The following is a 26,243-nucleotide window of genomic DNA, read 5'->3' on the forward strand; positions in this document are numbered from 1 at the left end:
ATCGGGGAAGCGCACAAAATTTGAAGGTTATGTATAAATAAATAAATAAATAAATAAATAAATAAATAAATAAATAAATAAATAAATAAATAAATAAAGCTGACGTAAGTATTCAGATTGAGTGCACGATTTTTCCATCTGCTTTATTTGCTGTATAGATTTTCTACGTTTTATTTTCTAATTTTCAAAGCTATCTTTATTTGTATTAAATCATATAATTATTAATATGTTATTATGTGATTATAATATGCTCCTATCTAGAAGTTATTTTGCATACAGAAATGGTGGAGATCATATTTAGAGTTTTTCACAGATTTCATGTCATCATTAATGTCATCACATTAAAAGCAACAGTCTATTCGTGGGCATTTAATACGGAAAGTACGCATACGAATATTAGGAGAAGTTCCAATAAATTAAATATTGTTGGTTGATATTTTAACGCAGTGTTTCTACTTGTTTTGAAGAATGTGGTCTTTGTTGGAGGCAGTAACCGGAAGCGGAATTGCAGCCTAACGGACCAATAGCTGCTCACACAGCACCGATTCGCGCGGAATTCGGTTCTTCTAATCATACGTCCTGTTCGCGGGAAAAAAATCACACAGGCAGCAACAAGAGGGGGAGAAAAGTGGCGACCAGTTAACAATCGGATAAAGTTGTTAGTATAAATATCAGATCGTCTGTCTTTGGAGTATGGGGATGTTTTTCCGCTCTATTGTTGACAGAGGAGTGGGCAGACGGAGGCAGAATGGTGAGAAACATCATGTTCTTTGTAGAGCTTTGCTCCCTCAGTTAATATGCTATGTGTCCTATAGCTAAACGTTGATTTAAGTCAGACTGAAGGCTGTAAAGCAATATTTCATCATAGATTTGGCCTGTTTGAGCTCGATCGAGTAACCGTTGGGGGTTGAGTTTGCTGCTGTGACAGAAAAAGGAAAAGTTCACAGATAAATAAAATGGTTGTCAGCGTGAGTGGTGGAAATCGGCATCAAAACGAGTGTGAGAAACGATATATTGCATTATAAAATACAATTAGTCCATTTTAATGTCTTTGTTCCATTATGCATATCTGGATCAAGCCTTTATTTCATTTTTTGTTCTACAAGGTTGATGTAAACCAGAAACACTATCAGTTAAATACTCTTTAAACATTTGTTCCTGATGGCTTCTTTAATCACAAGACCATTAAGAAATTCATCTTTATGCATTACCTATGCTTTGTCTGGAAGTAATTTGGCATTGTGGCCTAATAAAAACAGCAGTTAGGATAGACTGAGAGGAGTAGAGGGGAAACTACCACTTGAAGATGTTTCATCTTTCTGATGCAGCTATTGTTTACAGACTTGATGTTGGTCCAACAAATACAATCCAAACTGGTTATAATGAGGTTTTAATGTGAAAAAACGAGTCTGTGTCTCATCTGACAAAATACCAACCCTCTCTATTTTCTGGCATTGCATGAATCATGCAGCCTTCCCTGCAGATCCTTGTTCCAGGATCCCTTTGACCTCACTGCTGGAAGGCTACCAGTGCGTCCGGCACGACGAGCACATCTCATATGGGAACACCGGTGATCCTGTGCCACCTTTTGGCCTGGCGTTCTCCTCAGGTAATCATGTTTATACTTTGTATGCATCAGGCACTGTACAGAACAAGGACATGTGGCCTTTTATAAATAAATGGTTCTTTGTTTTTAGCTGCAGACATGCAAAACGTCCTTGCAGCAGCTAATGAAGAAGGCGTTGTTAGGATATATGACACAGAAAGTCGGGAAAACCCTCTACTTAAAGGTATTTTTAGGAGCTTCTGTCTGTCAAGCTTATTTGTAAGGATACGTCCTCAGCTGACCTGCTGTGACATTTTACAGAATGGCTGGCTCATGAGAACGCAGTCTTTGACATTGCCTGGGTGCCAGGAGAGCCACAGCTGGTAGGAAAACAAACTAAAAACTATTTTTTTTCCTTTAAGCAAAGATTCCACAAGTTGTTTGCTGATTATATGACCATGACTTGTGTCCATGTTTAGGTGACCGCTGCAGGGGACCAGATGGCCAGGCTGTGGGACGTGAAGTCGGGGGAACCGTTGGGAAGCTTTAAAGGCCACCTTTGCACCCTGAAGTCTGTTGCATTCGCACCAGGAGAAAAAGGTTTGCTTTAAACAAAAAAAATAAAAAATCTGAATTTCCTCTCGGTGTTCTGTTGACAGGATAGAGTTTTTTTTTTTGTTTTTTTTTTTTTATGTAAAGTTTTAAATGTCAGGGGAAACAATCTAGAAGTGTGGATTTGCTCTGGTTGCTCCAGTACTTAAATTATTGTAAGTATAAAACACCATGTGGTCCAGAACATTTTCTAAAAGATTTTCTTAAAGAAAATCACTTTTTTCCCCCTACTTTGTGGTAACAGCTCATTTCCTATAAAATAAATACAACTGAGGTATTTTTATAAAGGTTAATTCATGACTTCATCTATTTCCTGAATTCTATTAAGCAGCAAATAAGATGTGAAATTAGAGCCGTTCCTGTTCTCTTATTTTCGAAACAGGAATGATGAGAGACCACAGAATGGCACAACTTGTGTTTATCTTTAAAAGTCAGGAAAGTGGTAAAGAATAGGGCTGGTTATTTTCGCCAAAGTCCTGAATCGATTTGATTTTGAATCATACAGTTCTAAATCGATTAATTTTAATTCAATCTGTTTTTACAATAATGAAAGTGGGTTAACTGTGTTTCAAAATACTCATGTATTTTGTTTTTTCCTGTCACATTAAACACAAAGTGCAAACTTGTAAATCAGACAGTTTAAACTTCAGATGTGAACAAAACTGTCTCAAAAGTGCAAACTTGTTTGTGGAAAAAGTGAAGCCTCACTCGAGCGAGCAGACGTGAAACAGCGGGGACACAGCAGACATGCATGAGCTGCATTATCTCCACTGCACAAACCATATGTGCAGCATTGTCTGTAACAACTTAAGGGTTTTGCAGGTCAGCTCCGATTTGTTAATGTCTTCAGTTAACCTATTTGCTATAGTTGCAGCTGTCTGGCTTGAAGTAATCTTCAGTGCATCTTTCCTGCTTATTTGAATGTGAACATCACGTGGGTCACTATAAAATGAATCGATCTTTTCCCCTAAACATCGATTTTGCAAAAATGTAAAGGATTCGATTCAAAGTTGATTAGATTTATTTATTTTTTTACCCAGCCCTAGTAAAGAACAATAACTGCTTACCTAATTTGCCCACATCTATATTCAGAACATCAGTCAAAAAATTAATTTTTTTAAAAAGACACAGGGCGTGTGATAGAGGAAAACCATGGCCGTCTGGCCAGAGGAACATCAGGAAGGAAGGTAGATGCATCTCTGGAGCTCACAGGGAGAAGACTGCAGCATTTTTTTTTTAGGTGTGGGATTATCCTGCTAAGCTTTTACGTTACTAAAGGAGAAAATGATCCTCAGTTTTAAACTAAATCGTGAGGACCATTGCAGCTGTTAGCAAACCTCTTTAAACAAAAGGCAAGTCAATTTTATTTGTATAGCACAATTCAGTACATGGAAAATTCTAAGTGCTTTACATGAACTAGGTAATTTAATAGAAAAAAAATAAAGCAGAATAAAAGCAAAAACATTTGTAATATAATTGGACCACAAAAAATCAGAATAAAAGCAAGTAAAAAAAAAAAACATGATAAAAACACGTAGAAAAGAAAGTAAAACAGTTGGGTCACAACTTAAACTAATGAAGCTACCATCTGTCTTTATATTCAGGGTTCATACAAAAAATACGAGAGAAATTTTAAGTTGATTTAGGTATTTTCAAGATCTGGATAATTATGAAAAACATGCAACCATTGGAAGAAAAAAATGGAAATAAAAAGTCGAAGGATGAAAAATGTAGAAGAAATTAGAGGCAAGAAGAAATTGAAAATAATATTAAACGATTACTTTGTTGTTTGATAGAAATGTATGATTGATGCTTCTCAGTCATTTAGTCCCACTATGAATTGTATGAAATCCTTTAAAAATGGTCAATTAGCTAAATTATGTAAAGAGAGAGAAACCAAGGTTAGATGTTGCAAATTAAACACACACATTTATTTTTCCATTAATTTAAATTAAGTTAATGAGAAGGAGAACAGATTTACTCATTGGTGTTTTCATAATGGTCGGTTTGTCCAATGATGATTCTGTTGTGTTTCCACGACCTTTGTTTAAACAGCTGTTTTCTGCACGGGGGGCAGAGATGGAAATATTATGGTCTGGGACATCAGGTGCAGCCAGAAAGGTGTGTTACCACTATGTTCTATTTTGCTTCTAGACTGAGGAAAAAAGGAAAAATTCTTGCTCAGTCTTAATGTTCTGCTCTACAGATGGATTTTACAGGCAGGTGAAACAGATCAGCGGTGCTCACAATAAATCGGAGACCAATCGTCCCTCTAAGACGAAGAGAAGAGGGAGCAGCATGCGTGGTATGGCTCCCAGCGTGGTGAGTTGATGTGTTTGCTTATAGAAGTGGAAAATGGGTTGTGTCCAAAGGAAGGCTAAGGTATTCTCTTTCGTTGTTGTTTTGTAGGATACCCAGCAGAGTGTAACAGTGGTTTTATTTCGGGATCAACATACCCTCCTCTCCTCTGGTGCTGTTGATGGGTAAAAAAAAAAGAAGGGAAAAAAAAAAGAAACATGTTTAAACTGTAAATACTGCGGATGTTTATGGGTCCTTTTCCCCTCAGGGTTATAAAGATGTGGGATTTGAGGAAGAACTACACAGTGTACCGTCAGGACCCTGTGCCTATGCAGATCTATCCATATGCAGGCTCCTCCACTCGGATGAGACTCGGTCAGTCACCTGTCATGCGAACATTTTTACCTTACATCCACACAAGGTCACTAAATGATCCAAATCTTCTAAATTCCAGGTTATTCTGGACTTGTTTTGGACTCCTCCAGGTCCAACATCATGTGTAACTGCACAGATGACAGCATTTACATGTTCAACGTCTGCGGAATAAAGACGACTCCAGGTAAACTTGGACGTCAGTTGGTCTACACCTAATCTACCAGTAGATGGAGCTAATTCTCCATGACTGAACTCTGATGGTGAACAAATGGGTTTGTCTGAAGGACAAATGGTTTCAATTGTAAATAAAAAGCCCCACTAGGGTAAACATACTCCTTCTATGCGATGGACCAATAAATAGAGGCGTAGGATTGAACTAGAAGGATTAGGATGCTTGGGTTTGTACAGATTAGATGAAGATATGAGAAGTGGGTTTGGATTTAGCATCTTTGAGTCAGGAAGTAGTCGTACTCCTGGATGGTTAACTCTCAGGCCAGCCTCCCCCTCATTTAGCTTAATATATAAAAATTACCTTCAACCTGCTTCCCTGCAACTGCTAGAAAAAGAGACCCCACAGCATGATACTGCCTCCTCCATTTTTTTTTCAGTCAGCTTGAAGTCACCTTGCCTTCTCACAAGTTGATCAAAAAGTTTAATTTTGATTAAATCCAGTTTGTGGCAGATGAGAACTGGATGGAAAGTTTCTCCAAACAGCATTTTTAAAATTCTAAAAACAGATTCCTAGTAGGATTTAGGCATGATGCTTCTACCGTAATGGCGAAAAGGAAAACTACAGAAGGGTTTTTTTTTTTGGCATTTCTACAGCCTTGGCGCTCTTCAATAGAGGTCAAGATTTAAAGAGAACTATTAATGATCCCTATGTCCACTGATTCTTCTAACAAACATCTGAATTTATTTCTAGATACAATTAAATTCAGGCTATGTTTGTTATTTGGTTAAGGACAATTGGTTTCACTGGGTATTTTTAGGGAACTTAAAGTAAAAGGGGGTCTGATTTCACATGCATGTCACACTTCTTTTCATTTAGAAGATTATTAATCTCTTTCCTTCCACTTCAGTTTAGAAGCTTATTACATATAATCCTGAGTAAAATAAAATACAATGATAAACTGAAATTTGTGGTTAAAAATCAATGCATGTTATTTTAATCTAGATTATATACTCAAACCACATTTTTAAAGTGTTACAGGAATGGATTCCTGATGTAAAATATTTTTTTCTGGTTATCCTTTAGTTTGATTTATTCTATCAAAGAGTTGTTTGGTGAACTTATAAAATGACACATTCATTTCCACAGTTGCTGTTTTCAGTGGACACCAAAACTCCTCCTTCTATGTCAAGTCTACGATCAGCCCTGATGACCAGTTCTTAGCCAGCGGATCCAGTGACAATCACACGTACATTTGGAAGGTGCGGTTTGTCCTCACATGTTACCTTAATATAATTAGGTTTTATTGTTCTTTTTGACTTCTCCTATTGAAACTCTGTTTTTTTTCTTTCTTTATTATTTTCAGATCTCTGAACCTCAACATCCCCCTGTGATCCTCCAGGGTCACAGTGAGGAAGTGACCTCTGTCACATGGTGCCCGACAGATTTCACAAAAGTGAGTCAGCAGATTTGAATTGTTTTCATTTTAATGTTTTTTTGTTTTTTTTTCACCTGCTTGTTTCTGAACCTATTTTTACACCTTGCTCCTCTGTCGGCAGATTGCTTCCTGCTCCGATGACCACACTATACGGATCTGGAGGCTTCAGCGTAAAACGGATGTGGCGCACTCATCAGTGGGCGAAGCCAACCTCGTAGGCTGGGCACGTCCTGGATCTCCCACAGGTACCTCCTCATCGATCCGTCACCCTTTCACATCAATTATTATGGAGAGTGTCGAAGCGATGAGCAGTCTAAGCAGTTTCTTTTAAATCAACTTGAACTTTAGTGTATTATGTCCGGATTTTAATAGAACAATCAACACCAGTTTGAGTATAATTACATTGAATTGAATGGATGGAACCCACTATGAATCAGATACCTATAAATGAAATATGGTTTGACCAATGACTTATGACTAAGTAAAGTTCCTGATGTCTCTGTTATAATAAAAGTGTGTGGTGGTGGGAGCATCATAGTGTGGTGTTGGTGTCTAAGCCTTTAATATTACAGAAATTAGCCTTATAAATTAGTTGACCTTTATTAACTAAACTCATCCTTATTTTAGTGCCCTCGGTCACAGCAGCAACACCCCCTTCAAAGACCCAGAGGACGCAGATTCTTGACGGCATGGCATCGCCGCAGTTGGCTGCCTGCGCCCCTAACAGCGCCGCCCTGCCTCTACCCTCCAGCACCGCATCACCAAACCGTTCCACACCAGTTCCCGCTCACCAGAGACCCCCAGCTTCTATCCAGCAGTGGTTATCCCCAACTCATGGAGCTCAGAGTCGGGTTGGCGCCACCACTCCAACACAACAGACGTTAAGGCAGTGTCGTCTGAGCCCCACAAGCAGCGCCACCCCCACGGGGCGACGGGCTAAACGCAGGCTGGAAACAGATGAGAGCTCACCTTCCTGCTCCGAGGACGTCGCCCCGCGTCAGTGTGATTCAGAACTCCACCCCGAAGCTAAGAGGAGTCGCATCCTGTCGGATGTGTGTTACCCTGCTCAGGAGAGCTCGGCGCAGACAGATGATCATACCGCTGAGAGTGAACCAGTTACCTCACGGCAGACTGGGAAGGAGAACTGTTCTCCCAGCGCAAGGAACTGGTTGTCAGAAATTGGTCAAAAGATGAAAAAAAGTCAAGGAAGTCCCAGTTCTCATAAGAAACAAGACAGGAAGACACACACTTCACCAGTAAGTAAAGCCATCCAAGCTTTGAACGTAAATCCTCATTCCTACTCTGCCTGAAGCTTCTGCTCTTTTTTTTTTTTTTTATCTTGGCTTCCTGTCATGGTTAGTTGAAGTTTATTGGCTTTGTTGAAGAAAACCATGACAGGAAGTTTTGTTCAGGCCAAAAATGAACCTTAGCCAAGCAATGAGTGCATTGGAAGAGAATACTTTCCAAAACCTCTGACACTTCTATAAAATATTCTATTTCCTTGTGTGTTTTCATTATAAGCAGTCTGAAATACTAAGTTCTGAAACAATAAATTGGATTAATTGATTATTGAAATAATTTTCATCTAACTTAGTAATCGATTAATCATTAACTGGAGTATAGAGATTGTAAATATGCCTTTAGCTGACCCACTTAGAGCAGAAATTATATCAAGAATGTCAACAATATCATAAACATTTTGCATATAAGATAAAAAAAAAAGAAAGAAAGTTGTCAGTCAATATGCTCTATCCAGAACTCATCAAGTGGAAAGGTTTGAGATTCTCCTGGTTTCTTTTTGTAAAAATCTTTGGCTATCCAATTATTAATCCATTAATCAAAAAAATAATCAACATTATAATTTGATTTGCAAAAAATCATTAGTTGCATCCCTAGAAATATTTCATTTTCTGGATTTGATTTAATCATCATTATCGGAAATGCGTGCCAAATTATTCCCTATTCGGTATTTATGCCAAGACATCTGCAGTTTTTTTTTGTTTGTTTTTTTAATAACCCTACCTGTTTTATAATCCTTGAGAACAAATGTTGGTATTAGTCGAAACTTTTATTTACCGAAGTTTGACATTACTTTTTTTTTAATCTTTTGTGTTTTTTCTTTTCTTTTTTGTCTTTGTTACCTTAAGGTCTTTACCTGCCAATATGTAGCATAAATAGGTACTGTAAATGTTTCGTTTGATTACCATATCTTACGTACATTCTTTTCTCTTTTTTCTTCTAGGTGCTCCATTCACCAAAAACTGTAAAAATCTCTACATTTTTTCAAAAAAGGCAACAGGAATGATCTGCTACAGCCACGGAGATGCCACATCTTATTATAATCTGGTTGCACAGGAATTGATGAAACACAGATTTTTCTTCCAATCGTGTTACGTTATGTTTTTGAAGCCTTTTTCCAGTTTACTCTCAGCTCCAAATATCTCATCGTCTCAGAAATGTTGCAGGTTGATAAATTTGCCAGTTTACTTAACTGTAAGAATTTCCATAGATGTTTTGGCTGCTGCTAAAAGATCAGATTTGATTTGTTGAAAACCCTTCAAAGCTATTCCTGCTGATTCTTCCAGAGAGGTTTACTTCTGTATATGCATGTTTTTTTGTTTTTGGTTTTTTTTTTTTTTTTATATGTAAAGTAAAATGTGGATCAAAATATATATTCTTTATTGTATGGACCTTTCTTAAATCAGTTAATTCAGGTTTTTACAGTTTTGCAGGTTATTCATGCATGAGTTTTCAACACTGCTAGAGATGCATTTTTAGTGTTGTTTTTTTTTTCTCCATTTCTGTACAGATGTGGTTTTAATGTACAAAATGCACAAAAATGTTTGGTTGGTTTGTATTTAAATGAAGCATGTTTTCAGTGATCAAATTTTAATTGCATATGAAAAAGCTTCACTCTGCATGGTTTCTGTTTCTTCTTTATAACATGTTGCAGAAATTGACATTGCTGGAGTGGATGTAATTTATTTGGAGCTTTTATTAATGCATATCAGTGGTTGATCTATGGACCGAAGGATTGTTCCACTTCAACGGCTTGGCAAGCCGTAATGTCTTTGTATTCAACAACTTTCTGGCATATTTTCGGGCTGGTATTTCACCACTCGTCTTGCTTGGATGTGTTGATTTCCTATAATTTTTTCAGATATTTAAGTGTAAATCGCCTATTTTTGTAGGGATAAAATTCTGAGATTTGGGGAGCTTTTCTGATGCTAAATGTTAGCCATGTTTTCCCATTTCAAAACAAGTATTGATCTGTGCATTGAATCCTTATACTGCTGTGACCCAACTGTCCAAGTTTCAACTACTTGACCTATACTGTGATAATAACATGGATTATCTATATAATTTTAATGGTTTTAGATGTTCAGGAACTACTTGCACTACCATAGGCTCAACCTATAACAGGAAAAAAGTGTCAACTTACAAAAAGCTGCTCCTTACTTGTTTTCCCTTAAACTTCCTATGGAGCTAAACAAATCAATAAAATGAATTACGTACCAAACGCCTACTTGAAAGCATTATTGTTAGACAAACACTTGTCTATGTTTGGAAAGAACTTTGGAACATATCTGAATATATTTTCTAACTATACTACAGCTTAGATTTTATGGTATTTATGAAAACAATATTTACATGGGTTTCCAATGTCCATTGTAAATCATTAGATAAGTTAAACAACTAAAATAAAAGTCTTAACTCCATTTATGGCTCAGAGACAACCTAAATATTCGACCCATGGAAAAAAGCAAAGTTGTTTCTTCGTGATAAGATTTTATTTTAGTATTTAAAAGGAGATTTTTTTGACACACAAAAAAAACTGGTCCTGTGAGAAAGGGCGGGACTTGGGCTCCTTTAATCAATTTAGGAGTCTTAAAATCCTCCTGTGTTTTAATAAATTTCTTAATACGTTTCTGTTGTGTAATTTTGCCCCATTTCATTCAACTAGACACATTTTTATCTATATTTTCCATGTAATTGACCCGCTTTCTACGTGACATGATTGGTTTAAAAAGTTTTAAGTTTTTAAAATGTCCACCGGTGATTGGCTGGAAGTAACGTCAATCGATGACGTCTCATCCGTCAGCGCTTCTCGGCTTGAAAGCAGAGACGAAGAGCGACGGAACGCCTGGGAGCGTTTTTATGGCTACCTTGCCCGCCCGACATCCAGGGATTTTTTTTTTCTTTTTCTCGGTCTGATTAGAGGCCGTGGAAACGAGCCCGTGGAATTGTATACTGCGTGAAAAATAAAGCCTCCTGCGCAGTCACAGCTAACCTCAGGCTGCTAAAGGAAGCAAATTTGAACTTCGTCGCCAATGGAGAGTTGTTTTCAAGAGATACTCAACGGAACTGGGGCTCCAACATCTGCCTGAAGGAGCCATTGAGTTAACATAAAACTCAGAATTTCGTTAATTTGATGGGGCGACGATTTCCCCCAACTTTTCCCTCGTTAACATCGTAGCGTATTCTTGTAGCTCTGTATTAACGTCGGTTGCATTTAGCAAGCTAGCCGGATGCGTTAGCTGCGAGCATATAGCCACACTGTTCGGCTACAGTCAGGATTCTAATCCAGGGAACTTTTCTTTATGATGCCTTACCTACGTTATGCAACAGGTAGTCCGTTTGCAGACCTGACAAACCAGCACTAACTGACCGATATTTAGACGCTTATTTGTATTATTTAAGAGGCTAACTTTGGGTGCTCTGCGTTTTCATCTTAGAGGGTTTTTTTTTTTTGTAAAATATTGTTCCCCGTCTCACATTGAAGGCTCTTCAAAGATGCACCACAAGGACTCGGTCTAACCTCCATGCAAACATGACCATGTTGGATCATACAGAATAATAGGAGCCTGGGCTCGGGCTGTTCCCTCCACAATTTGACGCTGATGTGAGAAAGAGGGTTTGAAACCTCACCACGTCTGATTTTTTTTTTTTTTTTTAATATAACAATAGCTCGCCTACAACCTTTGTGAGTTTGCATCAAAATGTCCGCCATCTCTGCATCCGAGAAAGTGGACGGCTTTACGAGGAAGTCTGTGAGGAAGGCGCAGAAGCAGAGGAGATCCCAGGGCTCCTCTCAGTTTCGCACTCAGAGCGCTCCGGTCGAGCTGTCCCCGCTGCCACAGCTCAAAGGTAAGAGGATAATGGAGGGGCTCTGTTGCTTTAAATGTCCCGGCCATTGTTCAGTGTGGGGGCTCTAGCAGATGAACACATCCTTTAAGGCGGAGGTCCTCAACAGGGGGTCCGCGATCCCTATGGGGTCCACGAAGGTGCTGCATGGGGGTCGCAAAAGTTGATTAGACTTTTTATTTTATTTTTTATATCCCCCCCTGCAATTTTTTTCACTCATTAAAATGTCTTTAAATAAACATTATCATGAATCCAACACACTGAAGTAAACAGATAAAAGGGGGCAGAATGTGTCTTTCAGTCATCAATGCACACATTCAGTGACACACAGGAGCTCTTTCACTCAAACCCGTCCCATCAACCAGGAATCAGAAATACTCTAATAATCCTAGGGAGAAATTACTTTTATTACTTTACTCCATCTGTAATAGAGTGACTAAAGGACCAGTTTGATATAACACAATTTTATAAAATGTATATAATGAGGGGGTGTCTGCTCCATCTTGCCATCAGTTTGGGGGTCCTTACCCTGGAAAACGTTCAAGACCCCTGCTTTAAGGAGAAGCTGCTGGATCAATACATTTTGCTTGAGGTGGCCCCCTTTTTTTTGTGAAATATAAGCGTTCATGTTATCAGGTCTATCTTTTTGAGAAAAGTTGAAAACTTTTTTTTTTTTTTTTGCAACAGTTCATCAGAAATCAATCGATACTCTTAAAATTTTTATAAGATGCACCAGGAAACCAACTAAAGAGTAAGAGCAAAAAAGTGTATAAATATTTGTTAAAAATAAAACACTTTTAAGTGTTGTGGATATTAGGCTGGGTGATCTGCCCTCATTCCTTGAAGAAAAATAAAGAAATTTGATTTATCATTAACCATCCCTAAGTAACTCGATTTATTCATATTCTTTAATTGTGTCCCAATGAACAAATATTTAAAATTCCAAATTTACCCATTTTTTTTTTTAGTTGTCTCAAATTCCAATTTATTGTTTAAACAATAAATCTAAATTGTTATGAGTAGAAATTGATCACGATGGGGATAAATGGTATAATAACCCACCTATAATTTATACCAACTTACTTTGATGCAGATAAATGAAATTAAAGCACCGACAGAGCTGTAATATGGTTAAGATCACAGCATCCTGATTTATTGGCCAAAGATTGATGTTCAAATGTTTTCCATAAGATCCTCCACAAACGGCTGAAGCTGTTTTGAAAAGAATCAGCTCAAATGTTCCTTCTCCAGATGTACAAAGCTGGTAAGGTACACAGCAGTTGTAGTTGCAGGAAAAAAGGCTTTAACAAAATATTATGTGAGGGTTTAAAAAAAAAAGTGCACACTATATTTTCTTTAGACTTTAGATTTATTAGGACTATAATTTCCATCCACTTTATTATCTGACTCTTTTGTTTTGGTCTAAGAGTTTTTCAAATGCACATCCCGCCTATCCGTACCTGGAAGGCACCGCATACAAATCATAAGGGGACTGATCACAAGCTTTGTCACTGCCCTGAATCAGGTGCTTTTTATGGTCTGCTGAACCTCGATGGTGGTAGAAACAGTTTGTTATTGACAACATAAAATGAACTGTTTATGTTGGCTTTAAGGTTTTATATTTGAATGCTTTAAAAATCACCCCTCAAAATAGAGCTGTTTATATGGTTTTCCAGAGAACTTTATCTTCCCCTTTATCTTCTTTCATTGGCCGATAAACTCAGGAGCTTTAAACATACTTTTTAATGATTCACATGAGTAAAAAGGACAAGGGTAAACAAGTCACCTTTTCTTTTGCATACTGGCTGCATATTCTTCACTAGTTCTTTTATGGAAAGACTGAAGACTGTTGAGTGAAATTTATCTCTTTTTAAGTTTTTGTTTTAGTTTTAGGTGTGTTTTTTTTAGTGTGTGTGGACTATAAAAGGTGGTACACATGTTTTAAATGTTTAAATGAATGCTATACGTTTTAGTTGTGTCTGTCTTTTTTTTTTTTTTTTGACGTTCCTCATGTTTTTAAAGCAAACATGCCAGATTCCAGAGATTCTTGATATAGTTTGAACAGTAGTATCCCTGTTTACTTGAATACTTTTCTTTCGGTTGGCTGTGGTACCATGACAATCCAAAGCAGGCATGTCGACAGACAGCTACCTAATGAGGAATCTGTCAGTTGGTCTCCTTTAGCCTGGAGCCCAAACAAAATCCTGCTGAGCCTGCTAACAGTTCCATTGAATAGTGTGAGCATTTACGGTGTATAATTTTAATCAATGAATCTTTTGAAATGTCCCCTTCAGGTTGCATTGTAATGCAGAGAATTAGTGATGTTTTATTGGGCTTGGCAGTAACGTGGTAATTTTCTCTTGACATTTGCTAAGACAAGCTGCAACAGCTTAGAGTATGTCGAGATGTTATGAGTTGGAACAAATCTCAAGGAAGTAGAACTTGCCTGTTCAAGTAGTTAAAGGTGCAAAATTATGTTGTAACTTGGAGAAAAAAAAAATCATGTCCCAGTATAGCTGATGCCTCCTTTACTGGTCATTAAACAGTGAACCCTTTGATTAATTATAAAATGCATTCTGGAGTATAAGTTATGAAAATGAATCCAGATATTAAGCAGGAATTTAAAGGGTTTTATTTTGTCAAATAACAAAGAGCTAACTTTAAACACTATGGAATCTATGGCCTCCACAATAATGAAAGAGTAGTCTAATTATGCTGCAGTGGTTTGTGTTTCGTTTTGGATGTAGAGGAATTAGGGCCGCAATTAATGAACCAAACCTTATTCTACTTGAATTCTGGGTAGAGCATATTGACAGACGAAAAAAGGTGTTTTTATCTTAAATGCAAAGTATTAATATATATTATATTATAATAATATTTTCAATTTTGGTATAATTACTGCTTTAAGTGGGTTTCTCTTTTAGCTAAAGGCATGTTTTAGTTTCTACTCCAGTTAACGATTAATTGTTTACCGAATTAGTTGACGATTATTTCAATAATCGATTCATCACGATTAATCTGATTAATTGTTTGGGCCCTAAGACAAAAACAATTTTTTACTAAATAAAATTTTTCACAAATGTTTGGGTTCACATTTTGTCTCCAACAAACTTTTTAGATAAAAAAAAAGGTTTTGGTTCTATGATAGCAGATCAGCTTTCTATTTGTTTATTTTAAGAAAATAATTCTGAAAGGATTTGTAAATTTATAATGCCAGACTTTTCCATGTTTTTTTTTTTTTAAGTTTGATGAAGTCCTATCTGCTCATATTACTTTCCAGATTAGCTCAAAGTAATTCAGACTTGGATAGACGTCTGTCGGTATCTGTCCTCAAGTTCGGCCACAGATTATCAATCGGATTAAGTGTCTGAAGCTTTATTTAAGAACAATAATCTGTTATGACAGTAAAAAAAATTCAGTTTTAAATCAGACTCTATAATAAATGTTATTGTCCCGCTTTAACCTATACTTTGCTCAGCTATTCTTCAAAGATTGCTCCTTTTGTGAAGATTGCATCCGTCTTCTCATCAAGTCTGACCAGGTTTTTGTTTCTACTACTAAATGTTACTGTTACGTGATATTTTAGTACTTTATTTTAGTTTGATAAATACAGTCCCAACAACTGTATTATTGTTTTTAGTTCTAGTCATACTAAATATTGAAAGATTAAAAGGGAATGCATATTTTAGCAAGACTATTTAATAATACATCAGGCTGTGATATCCATTCAATTGGGTAAATATAAAATGTAGAAGAAAAACCCCAGAGACTGTCTGGAAAAATTCAGACAAAGGTACAGACTTTAGAAAAGCACACAAGCCAGAAGTTACTTAAAGTACTAAAATAAAAGTAGAATTGTGCTGAATAAAAGACTTTTAATACTGTACTCCCCTTTGAAAAGTAAAGGTAGAAGTGTAGATGTACTGGTTAGCTTATTTAGCCTTATTATAAATCTATCAAGCTTGCTTTTTTGGCCTTATCTGTAGGCCCTTCTGTGAGTAGAAATCAGAAGCAGAATTACAGATTGCTGTCAATTATCCTTATAATAAATTGCATCTATCAGTTAGTTTACTTTTCGACCAGGAGTAATTCCATCCATCCATCTAACTCCATTAGTCCATACAGTCAGGACATTTGTCAATCCATCTGTCTTACTGTCTTACCAGTCTTGCACCACTCCTTTGGACGGTTAGTTAGTCTGTAATCTATGCAGGAGCTGTGGACGACCATACAGACAGCTGGAAAGGCATACCAAGGACCAATCACAGCTGCTTTTTGTCTGCGCACTTCCGCTTGAGGTCTGCGCGGGTTTGCGACCGTCTGACGCATAGTAGGGATTTTGTGGAGGTGTGCGATGAAGGTTGCATAACCAGAGACAGATTGATGGTTGCAGAGGCTATGTGTCAGAAGTATAAATCGGCCTTTATTGGTCTGTTAATCCAACTTCCATCCACCTGTACAAGTTGTACACAAATTCTACGTCATTCTATCCATAGTCCATTCAAACATCTGCATTTTGCCATCGATCTGTTTATTAAACGGTTCAATCACCAAATAATACGGCTGGCTGTCTGTCTCTCTCTAAATCTAAAGCCTTTTTTCCTCTGAAAGTAACAGGTTAACGCAGGTTTTTCAAACACTGGTAGACCAGCAAACAATCAGCTTTTGGCTCCCTTCCCATCGGCAAAAAAAGCTGTCTATGTTCTGATGTTCCTGCAGCATGCCTATCAGAGCCGAGGCAAGTTTAACAAGTCGCTTACCGAGTTGAACCGGTAAGGACTGTCAATCCCAGCAGCTATCAATAATCTGTTATTCTGGCCATTTTTCAATCAGTTTGTCCCTCAATTTAGTGTTTCTCAACCTTTTTGATTGGCTGCCCCTAATTAACATGCACTGCTCTCCATGACCCCCTGTCCCTATGCCCAAACAATATACTTATACATTAAATTTACATAATCAGACAAGAACTTATGAACCCACTTTGGTCTTTTTGTCATATTTTGAAATGCTGGGAATTTATTTAAATTTTTTTTTAAGCATAATACAACACCAAGAGGCTAACTTCCCAAAAAGACCGACAAATGTTGCTGCATCCCATCATTTTGCTGAAATAAAACAATAACAACTAAACTTTAACAAAATACACTAGAAAACAGCCTACTTTTCATTTTAAACATCTATGTTTCTAAGATCATAAATATAAAAAATAACTTCCCGGTCAAAAGCAGAGATTTTTTTCTGCTGCTTTTTGACATGATGGCTGGGCCTGCCTGTTCGAACAGAGCAGCTTTTTGGCTTTATGTTATAAGCGGTCACAAGAGGTCGTAATTTGTATTTGTTCATGTATTTTAGAGAAGAAAATTGGGGAAAAAAAACTAAAACGGATCAGTTACAGATTTTGACAGTGCTACAGTACTCTGTAGCTACTGACAAACAGAACTCTTCCAGCAAGCATGTAGAGAACTAGCAATCTGTAGAGCGGGATAAGAAGAGGGATTGTCTACGACGTTCTGCAGCTCAGATGACGTGGTGAAAAGTTGGCCTATTCAGTTGTACGTTTTCGGCGTAGTCATAATTTGGGAAATATTTATTGACACTTGCAAGCATGCTCCTGAGGTGAGACGCAATAATTGTCATAGTTTGATTATGTCGTAACTCTCCATAAAAGAGCCTGTCTTATATTTTTGTAAAATGATTTGGCAACCCTGAGAAATCCTCTTGCGACCCCAATTGGAGTCTGGACCCCAAGGTTGGGAATGGCTACCTCAATCCATCCATCCAGGATTTTTTTATTTTTTCAATAGTGAGATGTTATAAAACCTGGTGTCTTTAATCTAGTTTCTGAACTGTATGTTGAACTTTTTTTTCAGAGCAAAGACTTGCATGAAGCCTAACTTTGTTAATCCATTACATCAGATGTCTTAAAATGCAGAAGAAGCCATTTTAATTTGCATTACCTAATTGTCAGTCTTATTTTTCCAACTATATGTGCACTCCCACACCACTTCAGGTGATATAAGAGGTTTGATTTATTTTTGGGTTTTTCGGAGTAACGACTACATGATCAAACATTTCTTGAGTCATCCACTTTTACTGATGAAAGATTGTAGCTTGCAAAGATGCTCATTCCCTCCTGCAGCAGAGAGGCTGAAAGGCATATAGCTCCTGTTGTGAGATAGGCCGTGAAGAGATGAGTCATTTAGGGACCAACATTGTTGCCATAGCAGCCTCAAGCCTTGAGAGGAAGCCAGGGACATGTTTGACTTTCCAAATACAGACCCCGTCTTTTAAGGTTGATTTATCCGTCACTGGAGTACAATATTCAGCTGAGCCACCATTCTAAGGGCAGCAAAACTGCGGCTTATGTTTAAAGGACGTGGTTGTTTTTTGTGTTTTTGCTGTACAGATTTTAGATTATTTATAAATCCTAGCTCAAAGGATATGTTACGCCTCTTTATCTGCTTTATATTTGCTTGCTTGATATTTTTTAAAGCTCTTCCTCGACAACTTCCTTTACTTTCAGGTCATAAAGAACCATTGAAGCGCACTTTTATGGCGCCACAGACATTATATTGTTAGAGAAAATGAGATGAATTGCTGAGGAAACGGAGCTCAGTGGTTGTTCTTCCAACTTATGCTCAACTAACTTTAACTTACTTACTGTCAACGCTAATCACTTAATCACCATCCCTGCTATAACCAGATTAGCTGCCCTTGTGTTATTGGATCCACCTCTAGACACTGATCCTAATATTTGACCACAGTCTTTTCTATCCTCCAAACTGGGAGCTGCCTTTAATTAAGGGTAATAGAAGTCAGGTGGTTGTGCTTCTAATCATGTTATAGACCAAGAACTGCATTCAAACGGCTATTAATTATAAAACTAGCTGCTCTCTTTGATTTCCACATATAGTTTTGTTTTCCTTGCTATCTCAATCTTGTACTTCAGAAATTACTTCCTTATTAAAGATGGAAAACGAAACGTTATAGCATCTATTAAAGGAATTTTCTGTAAAGATTCTAGATGTTGATGTTTCAATGGAGGATTTTTTTTCTACTTTTATGGCCTTTTTAAGTATTTTATGGGTGGCTTATGATAATAATAATAATAATAATAATAATAATTAAATAAAAGTTTTTAGAGTTTTTAAAGGGGTAAATTGTTCATCAGTTTCCTGAAAAAAAAAATCCAAAACATGTTCTCTCTGGTGTATTGATTCGTGTCCCAAACATGCTGTTCCCAGCATGTGAGCAGATATCAGTCAGGCCTTTACTAGGAAACTATTGAACAGATCTTTGTGCTGGTTTGAACGGTGGGTGTCATATTTTTTGCTTCTGATAGATATTCATTCTTCCATTGTTTAAGAAATGAATCAGTTTTTCTGTGTCACTACCTTTTGTTGAAAAGCTGACATTTATAAACCAATAAACGATTGTTCTACAGTGTCTTAAATAAATATGGGTATCTGTTATACAGCAGTGTCAGGGGAGGAAAGGTTCATGCTTGAGTACCTGATTTAAGTTAATTGCTCTACTGTGATAAAGAATTAGGAAGTATAGACATACAAGAAAGCATAATAATAAGGTGCTCCCTTAGGTTAATCCCTTAAGTCTCCTTATTCTAGTTTTAGAATAGTGGAAATTTGACTTTTTGATCTAGTTGAAAGGGAACCTCTCAGGTTCTTATCTCTACTTTCACAGATAAAAAAAAAAAAAAGCAACAAAAACAAAAAAAAAAAGGGCACAAGTTAAGCAGATTGAAGGGTTGGCTTGATTTTAAATGTGTTTTAATCCACCTACAGACCAGCTTTGGGTTTGGAAATGAATCCAAATATTAACGTGGAGAGCCGGTACCAGGGAGTATAAGTATAGAGGTGGACCTAACCTATGAACTGGAGGGATCAGTGTTCACCTACAGTAAATGTCATGCATAAAAAGTCATTTTTATTCTTATTTTATTCTTTTATTCATTTCTTATTGTCCTTTTGATATTGTCATTTTGAAACCACAGAAATATGATGAAATAGTTAACATGATGAAATAAAACATAAATGATTAAAAAGAAGAGCAACAGAATAAAAAAAAATAAAATAAAAATAAACTTAACCCACTGAGTGAGTTGTTCTGTTTTCAGAAGACGAAGAGGGCTCCCCATGTGGTTCTTTGAGGGCCCCTTGGTGCCCCCGGGTATAAGGAATTTGCTCAGTTGACCGAAAACAGAATTTGGTTTTAGATAGAATTGAGTCTGAAAAGAGTTGTGAAAGAGTTAAAATGGAAAGGAGGGGTCTCTGAATATCCAGGAAAGTAAAATGTAGACTCTCCAGGTCTGAGGTTGATGTATTTAGATGCTGCTTGGTTCATTTTGGTCAGATTTCTTTCTTAGCTCGTTAAGGACGTCAATTTACTGTGTGTTTAAAATAAGAATATTACACAATCAGTTTTTTTTGTTTGTTTTTTTTTGTCTTGAGAATCCAAATGCACTCATGGATCTTGTTGGTGTTCTGTTCTTTTTAAAAGTATCTGACATGTAGTTTGTGTTAAAAAGGCTACAATAACAATAGTAATAGGGTTTTAGCTCATCTTGCGATTGTAATTTGGCTTTTCTTAGCTGTTGTTTGAGGAATTTACATTTTCCATGTGGCCTATGAGAGTCTCATTTTTTGTGTTAGTTCTCATTTTCAGCAATACCCACTTGTTGCATTTCATCCCAAGCTATTTCTGTTCTTGTATAAACTTAGAAAATCCTCCTTTCAAACTGTTGAATATTTTCATTGCATATCTGATCGTTTAAACTGTTAAATAGAAAAGGAAATCTCAGATAATGTATTTATACGCTGTGAACTAAGAGCAGGGCAATAACATCCTGGAGATGCTGCAAGTTCCCCAATTCAAAACTTTAGACTGTTTATCATGATCCCTTAAGTTTGGTGTGAAAATTCAGGTATTTTACTAAAGTAAAATAATTATTCCTGATATCCTGTGGTTACTTTATTTTATCGCCATATTAACCACCTTGTTACCAAAGTGAGAAACCACAAAATATTTCTATTAACTCTTAAGTATCTACTTAGTTTGATCATTAATTATATTTTACATATCTACAACTTCATAATAACGTAATCCTTCACACTGATGGCTGCCCATGTAATTGATTTCTTTTTTTAACTTTAAAACGTCGTCCTGAACAGGTGCCATCTGTCCGCCTTCTTTCCGTTTTGTGTCGGCCTAAATATATCAGCAAACTGCAGCGCTAACTATGCAAAGTGTGTAAATCTGCTCTCCTGGGATTAATAGAGATTTCTGTGAAGGAAGACTGAGACGTGTTGCAGTAAAATGTAGGAAATGCTCGGGGCATCTTTATCCATTCTTTATCTACGAGCACACCAGACATCTCCTGACCGGATTGTCTGACATTTTGCTTTTCACCACATTACAGGCTCAAGTTTCCAGATGATGAGGATGAGGATTTCCGTACAAAGTGAAAAACTACGATAGAAACATCCATCTATGAACCAAGATAGTTTTAACTCCTGTTTTACCGTTTTTTGATTTCACATTTAATATGACTGCTGCACAAACAACCTGATAATTTAAGTCTTTCATTTTATGGATTTGATATTTATCACATTTTCATATGGTAATTAAATTAGAAGCAGATCTTGAATTGTGTTTTTTTTTTAAATATTTTTTCCCACTATATTTAAAGTTTTGTAAACAAACCAAATGGCTTTAATGACTATTGGCATTCTTTTTGCACCTTATTTTCTCACAAAAGCATTTAGTTCCTTGTCCTGATCGTCTGCAGTTAGTGATTGCACTCTGCATACTTGAGCGTTTTGACTCTTTTGCAGAGAAAATTCAACCTGAGGTCAAACCATTATTGTTAGACCAACCATGCCAAAAGAATACCCTAAAACAAACATGTGCAAGGATGCTAACTTTCACTGTGATTCCTCTCTTCACTATAGTTGATTTGACATGTTTGCATTTCTGTCCTGTTACTTTTAACAGCATGTGTCTAGGAACAGGTGGTGGAGGGGGCACACTACATTATGCTATGCTCCATACAGCCAGAGAAAACTCTGGCTACGTTCACACTGTAACCTGATGTGACCCAAATCCGATTTTATATATCACTTGGCTATGTGGTCCTGAACCCGATACAAATCTGATCTTTTCAAAAGCGACCCGTGTCTGAACAGCCACGCATTAATCCGACCTGAACGCCATTAATACCCAACAAATTCTGTGTGTTGTTACACAGAAGCGGCAAGAAAAACAAGAACCAAGGCGGGCAATGATGCTGAGAGCCGAATTTATGTTTAACCATCTTGAAAAGATTGTGATTTTTATGGTTGGGAGAGATCGCCAGATGCGCTTCGGCACTACCATCCATCTTTACTTCCGTAAACACAGAGCACGCTGGCATGTGACGTCATTGCGTCCTCTACTGCGCATGCGGGACACTTGCGTCGTATGACTGCAGTTCACATAGGAGATCACGTACAAGTCGCATATATTTGGAAATGTGAACAGCAAAGCAAAAAAAATCGGATTTCTTAAAAAAATCGGAATTGAGCATCAAGGCCTGCAGTGTGAATGTAGCCTCTGATTAATCTGCTTCTTTACCTGGCATATCATCAAAAGACCTTATACTGTAGGCAAATGTTTGCAGTTTTGAAAGCGTAACCCTTGTGTTACCAGGAAAGACGTGCCTTATCTTGAGTCACGCCTTCCATTCCCATTTTGACCAGAAATGTCCTGTGAGTAAGCCTACATGCATTCTTGCTTACAACCTCATAAGCACTCTCTCTTTACTTTGACAGACACACCCATTTAACCATGCATGATAAGAAAATCAGCAAAGTGTCAGTAAAGGTAAATGACAGAACATTTCAGGAGTAGTCGCGCTGTGCTTTTTTTATTGCCCTTTAAATGTGTTATAAAATTAGTTTTTTTAATTTTGAAACGTATTTAAAACGATTTCTAATAAAAATAGAGGCTTATGCAGGAGTTGGTATTAATTTAAAGGAAATAATTGTTTGATAGCATTCTAACCGCTCACTCATTCTACCTGTTTGTTTAGCTTTCCTATAATAATACCCGTTGACATTTTCACTATGTACTTTTCTCTCGCACTGCTTGAGTGACTTTTTATGCTACCCTTCCATTACTGTGTTTTGCCAGCATAGTTTTAATGCACGGGCTAAACAAATGTGGAGTCACTAAATCAAACAACCGGCTGCAGAATCTTCTCCAACCAGTTAAGCAGCTGCAGGATGACCTTTTTTTTTTTTTTCCACCTGTCTCAGTCCACACATTGTGAGAGACTTAACAATAAGATACTTTCATAGTTTTGCTATTGAGTGTGCCTGAATCACAGACAGGTTTGCGGCTAAAATAGGTGAAGTAATTACTGTCCTTAGTATTACCAAGGAACCTGCAGGGCTGCAAACTCAAGGATTTTACTGGCAGCTAACACTGCAAGTCATTAGCTGCTTCTCTGGAAGTTATAGATTTATAAACAGAAGGTAGATATACCGTCTAGTTCTTTTTTTTATTTTTTTATTCCTAAAGCGAGGGGGATGTGTGTTTGGGACATGGATGATGAGTAGAGGTTAACATCTCCTGGGGTTTTGTTTGTCTGTATGCCAAACTTCTTTCAAATATGGCTAAGGAGGATGTTTAAATGGTCTAAAATTAACTACGGTAGTTGTTCCTGGTAATATTGGTGTTTTAAAAAAAATGCTAAAGGACAGTTTTGGCTTCAGCATTAGAAACATCCTTCAGAAATGGCCCTTTGTTGAGTAAATCTACGGATGGGTCGGCAATTGTTTGAGATTCTTTTATATATTAATGTAACTGTCATAAAAAAATAACTTTAAGCCAAATCTGAATGTCGATGATTAAGTTGTATTCACTCTGAAATCATTTGTTACTGGCATCCAGGCTTTCTATCAGTTTTTTTTTTTTTAGGTGTTGCTCTGTTGTGCTACATTGTTAAGGGAGATAAATGATAAATGCCATTAGAAAGAAGCAAAGTTGTGTAACAAGACAAGGATCACAGATGTTTACTTTGGAGGTTGTATTGTTCAAAGTGCCAACACTTGAAATTTGTTTGTATAGATCTGCCAAGGAACTGAGGCGTGAACTTAGTTTTATAGGACAATAAAAGTCTCAAAGATCAGATATGATCAGAAGATCAGTCATTGTTCTCATACCATTGCTGGAATAATACTGATGGTACTGAGCTGTTTTTTTTGTAGTACTCTGACATAAGCATGGGTGTGGAAGAAAGTCTGACTGTATTACCATGATATTAACAACAGCTCACAGTTGTTGTGTTTTGAAATGTGTGAATTAAGAAGGAAAAATGACAAGCTTGGTGATTTGTGAGTTGATATTTGGCGCGGTCAGATTTAATTGTCAGTGGAAGCTGGCTTTAGACCACAGTTCGGGGTGCTTCCCTCTTTCAGGTGGTGAGGGGTCTCTTCCCACTTTCTCTCTGGCTAGATTTGTTTCTTAAAAGAAAAAAAATGTATTCAGCAGGAACAGTATGATAGAAAAATCTGTGGTATTTGAAACTGACTTTTTTATAAGGTAATATAACTGTGAGACTGGTAATGCGCCCATGCCTACTCTGGAGGGGAAAAAAAGGTTGTTCCTCCTTAATTCTAACTTCTGTAGACGTATTGGTTGTAAAGTAGCGGTTCAGGAACCAGAAGCAAATGCTATTTATGCTATATGCTATTTTCCTTCAAATTACGCTTGTCGAGCTCCAGTCTTCCAGGCTCAGCTTCCGGCAACGTTTACATTTCTTTACTTCAACACACTGATACAAAATACTCAATGTGATTAGAAGAACCGGCTGTATACTGAGGACAAGGGCTGGGCAATTAATTGCATTTGCAATGTCATTGCAATTTAATAACATGCAATATTTAAATCTCAGAGGCACTCAGTTTTTGACACATGGCGATTAACTAAAGTAGGACATTACATTTTTCACTCCAGCACTTTAGGTGGTGGAACTATGTTCAAAGTGGGTTTCTTGCCACACATTTTGTAAAAAGAGTGAAGTTAGCTTGCAAGTCCAGGAATGCAAATGGAAGTAAACACTTTTTTACAGGAGGTTACTGTAAAGTACTGCAGCAAAGGACACTAAAAAACAACTTGGAAAAACTGCAACCTTGAAACAAAATGTTAAGATGCTTGTGGTTAGTGCAAAGGAAAATCAAAATAAAATCGTAATCCAATAGTGGTTGAAAATAATTGTAATTTTTTTTTCTGACAATCGTTCAGCCCTACTGAGGAGGCAACTCTGCCCTTTGACTCAGTTGTGTTGGACCAGGGATACAACTAAAAGTTGCAAGACACTGATCCCTCAGAGGTGGAGGCTGCTCTGTAAACATCTTAACTTCAAAGATTTACAAAATGTGTTTAATAGCAAATAAACGTTTTCACTTAACCCCTATTTTTAATGCAAAAATACTTCATTAACCCCTTTGGGAAATTAAACTATAGAGGTTTTTAAAAATGTGTAGATGCTGATCGCTGTGTGCAGGAAGGATGTCCTTTAGAGGTCAGTGTTCCAGTGGTCTAAAGAAGCCTCTGATCGACAACATGTAGTAATGATGTACAACAATGTAGGAATGTTTATGAATGGATCCTTCTGTGTCATCCTCTCAGGTTTTAGAGGAATTTATTCTTTATATATGAAAGATATGAAGCATCTTCTACAAACACTAAAGGACTAAAGCTTCCTAAGGAAGTAAAGTCTGCTCTGTCCCTTCTTGTAAACGACTTCACAGACATTTCCAAGTGATTTTTTTTTTGCTTGTCTGAATACGAGGAATTTATTTTCATCCAACACCTCCCTTACTGTTCCTATAATGGTAATGGTGTCCTACTTTTTCATGTTTTTTCTTATATCTACAGATGTCTCCGTTGTATTGTTCACACTCAGGATCAGATAATTGTTCCCGTCACCATAAAACAATCCGCCAGCTCCTTTTACTAGACTTACTGTTCATTTCTCATGCATGGTATTTCTGTAGATGGCAAGAGTCTGCCTTGTATTGAACGTCTGGGTTTTAATCCTGGTTAGACTCTTGACCCTCCAGTCCCAAAGACTGGGTGGTCTGTCTATAGGGTAGTTTTTGATACAGGAGATTGTTGAGTCAACTATCTTGAGTTCTGGAGTTTCTGACAAATCAAATTGAATCATCTTAGATACACTGCAGAAATTTAAGATGATGATTTTCACAGTACTGCCTGCTTCTTCTAGATGATGGTTTGTTAAAGCATGTGTATGATTGGATCTTCAACTCCAATGATTAGTAAACTGAAGGGAGTCCTGAGTCTTTTATGCTTAGTCAGAATGGCCACCCGTCATGTTGTGGGATGTCAGGGCTAACTTCTGTAGTACCTGAGGGCTGAGGTCTCCTTCTGTGACAGAGGAGGGCAGACACTGGAATCTTAAAAGTTTATTTATTTATTTTTTATTTGAATTGTTGGATAATAGCAAATCTTTGCTCCATTAAAGCCATCGGCCTCAAGTGTTTACATTTGACTTAATTTTCTGCAGCCTGACCTTTTCTGTAGCCAACCTTTTTAAAAGCTGTGATTATGAACAAGATGGTTTGTTTACTTAAAACAAC

At 37.1% G+C, this 26,243-nt stretch overlaps 2 protein-coding genes across 2 annotated transcripts in view; both read left to right on the forward strand.

The window, feature by feature from the left end:
- The first annotated feature begins 547 nt into the window (after positions 1 to 547).
- Positions 548 to 9,043, forward strand: dtl (denticleless E3 ubiquitin protein ligase homolog (Drosophila)). Its single transcript, XM_015387993.1, has 15 exons — positions 548 to 751; positions 1,472 to 1,609; positions 1,698 to 1,790; positions 1,868 to 1,929; positions 2,026 to 2,146; positions 4,214 to 4,279; positions 4,365 to 4,480; positions 4,568 to 4,641; positions 4,725 to 4,831; positions 4,911 to 5,015; positions 6,150 to 6,262; positions 6,367 to 6,456; positions 6,560 to 6,683; positions 7,066 to 7,694; positions 8,681 to 9,043. The coding sequence occupies exons 1-15, from the start codon at positions 694 to 696 to the stop codon at positions 8,741 to 8,743; spliced, it is 1,959 nt and encodes a 652-aa protein (XP_015243479.1). The 5' UTR covers positions 548 to 693; the 3' UTR covers positions 8,744 to 9,043.
- A 1,503-nt stretch (positions 9,044 to 10,546) lies between these two features.
- The window catches only part of ppp2r5a (protein phosphatase 2 regulatory subunit B', alpha), a 46,237-nt gene continuing 30,540 nt past the window's right edge, over positions 10,547 to 26,243 (forward strand). The window contains exon 1 of the mRNA XM_015388001.1: positions 10,547 to 11,586. Coding sequence (XP_015243487.1) covers positions 11,439 to 11,586 — 148 coding nt within the window. The 5' untranslated portion in view covers positions 10,547 to 11,438. The remainder of the gene's footprint in view (positions 11,587 to 26,243) is intronic.

The sequence above is a fragment of the Cyprinodon variegatus genome, unplaced genomic scaffold, assembly GCF_000732505.1.
Source record: "Cyprinodon variegatus isolate N-32 unplaced genomic scaffold, C_variegatus-1.0 Scaffold410, whole genome shotgun sequence".
NCBI lineage: Eukaryota > Metazoa > Chordata > Actinopteri > Cyprinodontiformes > Cyprinodontidae > Cyprinodon > Cyprinodon variegatus.

Bases quoted from the DNA above. Each gene is read 5' to 3' on its own strand.
- dtl (XM_015387993.1), top strand. From the start codon at position 694: ATGGGGATGTTTTTCCGCTCTATTGTTGACAGAGGAGTGGGCAGACGG. The intron at 1,791-1,867 runs GTATTTTTAGGA...GACATTTTACAG, and splicing joins GGAAAACCCTCTACTTAAAG to AATGGCTGGCTCATGAGAAC. The intron at 2,147-4,213 runs GTTTGCTTTAAA...TTGTTTAAACAG, and splicing joins ATTCGCACCAGGAGAAAAAG to CTGTTTTCTGCACGGGGGGC.